Source organism: Zingiber officinale, chromosome 3A (assembly GCF_018446385.1).
Source record: "Zingiber officinale cultivar Zhangliang chromosome 3A, Zo_v1.1, whole genome shotgun sequence".
In the NCBI taxonomy this organism is placed as follows: Eukaryota; Viridiplantae; Streptophyta; class Magnoliopsida; order Zingiberales; family Zingiberaceae; genus Zingiber; species Zingiber officinale.
This window is the reverse complement of record NC_055990.1, coordinates 67,877,819-67,887,756: the sequence shown is the minus strand read 5'-3', so window position 1 is coordinate 67,887,756 and position 9,938 is coordinate 67,877,819. Positions and strand designations below refer to the sequence as shown.

Sequence of the window (9,938 nt, the reverse complement as noted above, 5' to 3'; positions counted from 1 at the left end):
GGGGAGATTGTTGGAGCAATCCCAATGGTTCGTGGGACTATGTGTTTTGGTGTTTGGGCAAAGGGTTTAAGTTAGGTTTACCCTTGTTATTTGATATGTGTACTTGAGTTGTGCACATGTGACTCAGTTTGATGGCTTCGGGTCCGATGAAGGATGGCATTGAGGACAAGCCGCGGGCTTGAATGCATCTGAGGGATCGTGGACAAGGCAGCAAGGACAAGGGCCGAGGGAAGCGACTTCGAGGCATACGCGAAGGATGGCATTGGAGACAAGCCGCCAGCTTGGATGCAAGGGACCAGAGCCAAAGGAAGTAGGCTTGAAGGCAAGAGGTCAAAGCCGCAAAGAAGAGTCAAGTGAGTCGTGAGGGTCCGAAAGGCAGTGAAATGTACTCGGGATGGGAAACCCTAAGTTTAGGGTTGTACCGGTCATCGACCGATCGGTGGTGAGCATGTACATTACGTGCGAAATGGGATCGGTCGGTGGTCATGGGACCGTCGGTGATAGATCTTGGAGTCTTGTTGGTGGCACCACGGTCGGTGCATGGACCGATCGGTAAGCAAAACATGTTCCCGAGCTCTATAAGAGGGAGCTTGGTTTGGCCAAAGTTGACGAAATTAGTGGTGGGTAACCTCTAATTAGTAGTCAACTAGTGCCCTAGCAATCCAAGTGCTCTTGATCGAGTTGTGGTGAGGTTTCTCCACCGACAAGGAGGATTGTGCTAGCCGGAGTTTCCGGGGATTAATCCACCGACGGATTGAGGGATCGTCCACCTTACGGACAGCCGTGGAGTAGGAGCAAGTTATCTCCGAACCACGTAAACGAACGTGTTAGCTTGGTTTGCCATTTCTTTTCCTTGTCTTTAGCTTTCGTATTCGTAATTAGTATTTGTATTTCCGCTTGCGCACTAACGAATACGTAGGAAGCTAACGATTTGGGGGTGCCGTCTATCCAACCCCCCTTCAAGCCGGCCACCGATCCTCCAACAGGGGGCCCTCCTAGATTATCACCGGATCAATACCCATGTGTCAACCTGATATCTCATATCCATGACTTGTGAGATCAAGTCATCCGTTGACCTACATGTTAGTCTCAACGCATTAATATTGTCCTTGTATATTAATGCTCGACTAGGAACAGTTAAGAGTAGTGTTCTATGTATATCTATAATATCTCACTATCAATTCAACCAATTGATATGTTGTAGATTAGAACCTCCTACTATAGGACATTATTATGCTTATTCATTCAGCACTGAATTGAAGTAAATATAATAACCAACTTTATCTTTATTAATAATGAAATATGATACAAAATGAGCCATTTATAATCATCTCATAATTAGTACTAGGGCTGATACTAACAATGCATATCTTCGAGAAAAAACTACTCACACTCCTTAGTCATTTGACAGCCGACTAACAATTAATTCTATAATTTATCTCTCCTTAATCATTTACAATAAATTGTGATAGACATTTAAAGTGAGTATAATCTTTTACTTATCATCTATATTTTTATTTTGTATTAAATAAATAAATATATTTTCAATTTTAATTTTTTTAATTTCATACACATTAACTTCGTCAAAGGAACTGAGTTTGAGAGTATTACAACTCACATTAGTTATAACTTATAACAGTCGATTATAACTGCACATTAGGTCTTAATAATCGTTATTACTAATTTAGGACATGCTGATTTGACAAGACATTCCGGAAGGGATCAAATCCTAAGACAAACCACGTGGTAGGGTCAGGCGGCCCACTTTCAGTCCCCTGTCCAATAGAGAGCCGCCTAAAGCTATTCTCCCATTTGCACTGCCAATCCGGAGCGAGCATCGAGCTCTTCGATATCTGCTTCATATCCAAAACTAGCCCTCTGCCTTCCGCTCTCAAATTCTTTAAACATGGCCAAAATTAGAAAAATCGAATCGTGATCAATCCGAGTTGACGATCCATGGCCGCCAGCAGCGCCCCCTGCGGTCTAACATCCAGGGTTCTGCTCGATCCCAACGCCACCACCACCCGCGGCAAGTTCGGGCCGCGCTCCGTCCGCCTACCGATGCTGCCTATCGTGTCGTGGAAGAATGATTCTTGTTGTAGTAAGTCTGCGCTCCCGGATGAGCTCATTCTGGGCTTTCCAGTGGAAACTTTACTGTCACACTGCACTTGACACCTTCATCTGTTTGGTAAATTGCCTGTTAGAACAATATCCAGTCAATCGTGATTAGGTAGATATAAATTGCTTGGTACGACATGTGTGTGCTTTTCTGAAGATGGAAAGTTACTTGGATTTTACTAAATTTTAGCTTCATTGGTCGGAATTTAGGCCGAACAGCATCAGGGAGTGTCGTTGCAAAGGCCACTGGAGAAACACCTGCTCAAGTCTCGAGTGAGCTTCCTGAAATTGTGACAACTGTGAAGGAAGCGGTATCAATTATGTCTTCGTCTTGTGTTTCTTTGAAATCAAATGGATTATTTTGTGAACTGGATTTTGTATAAGACTTCAGATTCTTTTGGGCAGTGGAAAAAACTTGACGATAAGTATGCTGTGGCTTCCCTTGCATTCGTTGGAATTATAGCTCTATGGAGTTCCACCGGCATCATTTCGGTAAGCAATGGCATACCAGAGCAAAACACAAATTTGGAAGTAGTTAATTACTTGTGAGTTGCAAATATGGTTGTTTTTTAATCTTTGGTGATGCAAACATATGGTTGTCAAAGGTAGATTTTGCCATTTTTCTTATGTGTACTTTCATGTGTCTAAATCTATGCAGGCCATTGATAAGCTGCCTATAATTCCTGGTGTTCTTGAACTTATCGGAATTGGTTACACAGGGGTATGGTCTCTGACATACAGCACTGTAGTAATTAGGTTCTTTTTACTCAAGGGTATTGATCCTACCAGAAGTAAAATTGCAGTTTTATGACTAATTACTCAAGTTCTAAAATGAATGTATAGAATCTGAGATTATGAATCTTACTTTGTGTATTATAATTAACTAGTTAAGCCATAACAGATTCATTTGTTTCAGCACTTATACTAAAATTTTAACTTTCTATTAGAATCCAATATATTCAACTATTTCGACTAACAGGAAAAAATAACTATATGGGGAGTAACCAATCCATTTCTTGTACTTTGACAAATTTTATACTTTGAAAAAGGCACATGTAGTGGCTCAATGGAACTGCTCATGACTTGAGTATATCTTCGTATTGATTTCTGGAATAGCCACATTTATGCTTAATTTGTCTATTTCGATATGTAGACTTTAGTTCCAATATGATATTCATGACATTTATGAAAAGAGATTCCTTCCAAGTCTTATTATTTTAACATTTTCAATTCGTTCATGCAGTGGTTTGTATATAACAATCTGATCTACAAGCCTGACAGGTATGCTCATAGTTTAAAAAACTTCTTCTTTACTCACTTTTCCTAAGCACATTATCTTTATAATTATATGGAAGAAAACCTTGGCCTAATTGTTAAAACTTAAGATCTTCACAAAACTAATTCCTTTGCAATCATTCAGTAAATCTTTATAAATGACTTAGAGATTTTATCTATTTCTTTTGGTCCCTATTTACTACTTTTGCAATAATACTGATAAACTAAACCAAGCACTATCGACCCATTTATCTTACTTTCCTTTCATATAGGAGTACATAATAAAATTTCATTATGGAGCTTGGAAGTCTTTTTTAAATAGATAGACTCAACTAGCAAGGTTTGACCATGAAATGTTTGGAAAGATCTGTCAGCATTAGAAACAAGGCCAAAGGAAAAACGAATAAGATGTTGGCAACATTTGCTCTAGGTGATAAACCACTATGGCAATTCTGAATTAGGGGTGATCAAATCACCATGTTGGAGTGATCGATTTTGATTTACATTTCCTTTATTTGGTATGTTATAACAATCTTGGTGGTGATTACAACCATTCACCATGGTGATTTGAATTCACTCTCTAGTACTTGATATCAAAGCAGATCTTATATAGTTATTGATTTAATCAACATAGTTCATTAAACTTATTCATCTATTGATCAACCATGGATCTAAATCTCACTGGTTTCATATCAAACTACCAACACTCAACAAGTCGATTCTCAAATCACCAGCCAACAACTATACATACACATTATAAATCTTGAATGCTTTAACAATTTGTTTCACTACGCAAAGATCAAAGCAGAACATTCATGATCCAGAACTACTCACAGGATAAACACATGACACAATAACCACCAATCAGATAAAGATTTAATGACAAAAAAATCACCCATTGGCTCACCATTATTAATGGATCCATTGTCAATCATGATCAACACATCTACATCATTCTACATGCAACAATTAGTTCAAACTCAATCCCAACTTTCACCTTTAACTATTCATCCATAGAAATATGAACTATTATGCCTCCCACATTTAGGCTAGGATCACAAACACCACAAAATGCCCTTAAACAAGTCAACCAATGCCTCACCTTATGCCAAGATGACATCTTTGAAGGTTTTATGACCTCACATGACCAAGGAAATGCACCACAATATCATATGACAACATACAACTTAAATCAAATATTTATAAGACCAAAGTAACACTTGTGAGATTGATCAACACTCAAAGTCATTAACCAACAAATTCAACACAAAGCAAGGAACAACTCCAAGCACCAACTCACATCTTGAGTACTTGAAGGTGTGGGGGATATACTCATATGACTCCACAAGCTCCTCATTATCTGACACATCCTAACCTTAAGCTCTTATGCCAATTTGTCAGGTCGCACCTAATGTCAATTCGATAAGTGATATTAGCAATACGTGTATAATCCCTTGAAAAATATTCTTTAGCAGTGTTGATCATAAACATAATAGTAAAATAAGTAATATCTCTAAAGGTAACAAGAATTCATAAAGCTTCATGCACAATCAACTAACAAAAGAAGAGGTGTACACGAAATGCCACTCGGATACAATAAGCAATCTTGTATGTATATTCACCAAATTTAACAACTGAAATTTCTTATCATGAATTCACATAGCTATTTCTACCATTGTAACCATTCAAATCAACAGCAGTTATAATTTGTACACACGGGTCAGATAATAAAACAAAATAAAGACTTCGTCTACAATGTTGCATATAGGTGCTACCATCATTTTGGTCCTCCAACAATAACAAGTCATTTATGCATGCAACAAAATTAGTGTCATCTATAAGTCCTTATAGGCACGTCAACCAATCATGATCAGTACATATTGTACATATTCAGTTCCCCTTATGATCCTGCCTCTTTTCAAGGGAGTTTTATCCATGTGCTCCTATCTCAAATCAAGGAGTTTTCCTTGTGCACTACCATTTCAAATTGATGGAGCAATACAAGTGAATTGTATTTCTATTGATCAAGTGTAAGTATAGGTCAATTAACTAAACATCATGGCATGATTATGTATCAAAATCATGACCCCTATCATCTATCTTGTCATCATAGGAGATGATTTATTGCCAAAATTATTAGTGTAATAACATATAGGGCAACTGGATCAAAATCTTAATAAGAGTTCAAATATTATCATAAAATGAATTTTTTTGTAACATTCTACACATTTATCTCCTTGTTATAGGTAAATCATGTCTATGAATAAAATGTAACAAAATTAAAGGTGGTACCATGGATTACAAATCATAATATGAATCCCAATAAGCAATATAAGGTCAACAAGAAAATCATATCATACACAGAAGAATTGGAAGCAATGACAAATTATTTAACATCCAACGCAACCCAACAATTTACTTTTGATTAAACCTTGACTCTTTTTCAGTTATCTACATATGAAAACTATAATTCTACTAGAGTTGATAATTCTTTAAAAGAAACAATAATAATTAAAAACTAGTTATTTCACCCACTATATAACACTTTTTTTTTTAATCACAATTGTGAATCTCAATATAGATAACTCAAACTCATAGAACTAGATGTCACAGCTAACACAAACAAGTCAATTTTTAGCATCATCATCTAAACATCTAAACTCACAATTCACATGCCACCATTTCTACATATCAAGATACTCTACTTAGAGGCCAACTACTGATCATACTGTTGCTTCAAGCTCAACTTCCACCAATTACATCATACTCTTGCTTCAAGCTTGACTTCCATCAATTACATCATACCTTTATTCAAACTACCTCTTTGCAAAATAAGGGCAGCGACATGAACATAGAGATGACAACTAGATCTTTAGTTTCAATACTGAAAAAACCATTATTTCAAGAATTAAAGGTAAAGATCCTACCTACACTAGAAGAGACACATTTTCATCGCTCTTTACAAAGGCACGAGTTATCAGTTGATATTTGACTCATTGTGGAGGAATAATCACTTCCTACAACAATGAAGGGAATACCAAAATGAGCTCAACTGGGCTCAACCCACTAAGCTACCATCTAACAAGTAGGCAAGAGAAAATTACCCATTAGAGAGTAAAATTAAGTAGAAAGACGAGTAGAAAAAGAGTTGTTTTCGTTAAAGTGATCCCTTGTTAGCATAAAAAAGATTTGGTAGGAGCAAATCTATCATCATAGAAATTTTTGGTGCCTTCCACAGACAAAAGGCAATTGTCTTGACAAGATATGATATTGTTAGATGTCACCACTATGTTGGACAAAAAAAGTGTAATACTAGTCTACTCTAAACAATATCTACCATTTTCCTACTGTGATCAGTGAGAAGAGCGTTGATGAGAACCAAGTGAACCCTTTGAAAAAATGGGGTTACCTTTGATTTGGTTTGGTTTAGGTTTGGCTGATTCAACCACAAGTCATCAATTTGACTCACGGGGCCTAACATCAATTTCAACTAACCCAAACATAAATACATCAATTAGGAGCCCAATTACCCACAAATCAACCCCTTGAATTTGGTCCATCCACAAATTAACAATCCAAATTAGACACACAACATTTAATTAAAACAAAATCAGATCCATGGTATCATATAATAACCCTCAAGTTAGAAGATGATTAAAGAAAGCTAGTTTAGAAAGAAAAAAAAATAGATTTGATAACCATGAATCTATTGACATCTTTTATTGAACTTTGTGATACTTATTTGACCAGATCAACTTTCTTTCCTTCTTTTTTTTTAAACAAACGAAAAAGATGGAACGTTCCCAGTTGCTCATTCTCATGCTTTCATCATTATTCCTTTCTCTTCAAAGATTGACGGTACAAATTTGTCTCATTTATCTGATTTGTGGTCGTTGTATTGGTCATTCTTATTACTATGACAATTAGGAAAGTTAATTGAAAAATTGAATGTCATCAATTGCATTATATCCTCTATATGTGACTGGTTGCAATTATCGTTTTAGCTTAAGAAATCAGTCATTATCAGAAACTAAGTAGAATAAAACAATGTTCAACCTGAAAACACTCAATGAGATTCTTGGTGACAATATATTCAGAGAAGCTTTGATTGAAAAAGTAAAGAGCACCTACAGCGACATCATTGGAAATAGCAGTTGACTGCAAAGAGAATTGAATTGTATGGAAGCATGAAGCTTCATGATGAGATTGATTCTCACTGGGAGATCTGTTTCTTGAGATATGTAGTAGAATACTTCATATTCTAGCATAATGTATTTCCATCACAAGATGCATGTTTGCAATGTACCAAGTACACTGAAGTAACTTGTGCATTTTTTTTTTGAAATTTTAATGTTATGCAACTGCAACATCCTTGTTGGTAGCTTATGTGTATGCGGATTTTCATAAGCAATATAATAAAACAAAAAGGCCAAATATATGACTTCGTCTAGTAGTCACAGACACCATAATTATGATCCTTTCTAGAAATCTAGAGTACAAGGCAGTTTACAAGATTTGTGTTCACCAAATAATAGTCCAATTAAAGATTCACATATATCAACATTCTTCATCATAAAGTAGAGTTGCAAGGTCAACAAATGCCATTTCTTCATCTCCTCATGCAAAGAAGAGCCAAGTGACTCACATGCTTGTATATATCAACACATCCGAGACTTAGGAAATGCATGTACAAGTTGGTTTCTTGAAGAGGCATTTGGAACTAACCACATTGAAACATTGTCCTAGCTTATTTAGAATTTAAGTTAATACAAAAGACTGACTGATTTCACCCTAAGTCAGCAGGCTATGCCTAAATGGTCTCATTCTACACTGGCATATCATATATTTCAAGACCCCAAGCTAGGTTGGCATGTTGGTACTTCAGGTTAGAAGATAAATGTCATTAGCTATGTTGAGTTCTCTACTCTAAGCTCCCCAAACTCTCCCTTTGAGCACTCCGAGCTCTTTGAGTTCCCCAAGGTCTCTACTTCGAGCTCTACCTCCAAGTTCAGTAAACTGTCTTTTCTAGATATCCACTACTACCCACGTGGTTATTGGTCACGACAGACATGGCCCACGAACTTCATTTATGCAGTTAATGACCAGTACAACCTAATGCCTAACATTAAGGGAGGCAACGAGAATTTAAGAGGCTAACGACTAAAATGATTGAAATGGTAGAACTTTATGACACTTTTAAATTTTTAAGAAGGTTGGAGGTATACTACTCAAAATGATCTTTGGAAAATGAATATTAGAAGATGTGATTTTTTATTTGATCCATATACATACCATTTTCATAATTGATGATGTGTTGCAAAATATATCGTAAATAGTCTATAAATAAAATAAGGAAGTGGAAAATATATCTGTGTATTTTATTACTTAAGGCAAAAGGAACTTATATTTATACAAATTTCTACATAGATTGATATAGATGGAGTGCAAAATAATAATATATGTATTGTCTTTTCACTTTTGATAAATACATCATTATGCATTATGTGAATTTTATCGTCACCGTAGAATGGGGCGGGGGCAACAATGGCAGTTCTCATTGTTGACGTAATTGATCTCTTACTAGACTTTGATTTAAGGGGGAGGCTAGATGCAGTCATACTTAAATTGATTTAGTCTTGATGTGATTCTTATATTTAAGTTAGGTAAAATTGTTATATATGTTACAAGATTGGTATAATATTATTACTTATGTCAAATATTGTGGAACCCAATTTTTTTTTTACATCACTATTCATGCAAATAGTGTTAGATAAAAATGAAATTTTAAGTTACATCGCGTCATGAATTTAATGCCAAGGAATTAAACATTTTATATAAAAAAACATCGAATCAATAAATATCAAATTTAAGAGATGAAACAGTCAAAATTCAAAATAATGCGACAACCCATAAGAATATTTTTCGTCATCCCAAATAATTAAAAGTATCTTTCTACGACCCAAATAATTTCAACATTATTATTATTATTATTTTTAATCCTCCTTCAACACCTCCATATAAAATCATGCGAAAAACGTAAAGATCACTAGGTCGAGCCCAAATAATTTCAACATTATTATTATTATTATTATTATTATTTTTAATCCTCCTTCTACACCTCCATATAAAATCATGCGGAAAACGTAAAGGTCACTAGGTCGAGTGCTTTTGTTATAATACTGTCCGCTCAAGAATCCTGCCTCTCAGTCTCTGGCTCATGCTCACTTGCACCGATCAACCATAGTGAGTCCAAAGACTCAACAAGTAGAAAATTCGTAAATAGCAAGTACTAAATATACAAACACATGCAAATTTAATCTAAGTGCACTCAAGTAAATGTTCATGAACAAAAAGGCATAAATGAACTTGCTCAAATAATTTTCTTATGAAATCAGCTACCGGACTGTGGCTACTCAACCTCAAGTCGCTTGATAAGCTCCAAACATAGTACTAAGCTAGTATGACATCTCAGTTCTTATATGGAATCCATACCCATCAAGTGCAGGGCCCCTTGGTGCTTATCCGAAGTCCACTATGCGTCAATT

The 9,938-nt window shown here is 35.7% G+C and overlaps 1 protein-coding gene across 1 annotated transcript; it reads left to right on the top strand.

Annotated features, from left to right (window-relative positions):
- Nucleotides 1-1,841: 1,841 nt before the first annotated feature.
- Nucleotides 1,842-7,774, top strand: LOC122051966 (protein CURVATURE THYLAKOID 1B, chloroplastic-like). Its single transcript, XM_042613329.1, has 6 exons — nt 1,842-2,101; nt 2,329-2,429; nt 2,524-2,610; nt 2,777-2,839; nt 3,362-3,399; nt 7,491-7,774. Exons 1-6 carry the CDS (start codon nt 1,957-1,959, stop codon nt 7,549-7,551), a joined length of 495 nt encoding a protein of 164 aa, XP_042469263.1. The 5' UTR covers nt 1,842-1,956; the 3' UTR covers nt 7,552-7,774.
- Nucleotides 7,775-9,938: the final 2,164 nt, after the last annotated feature.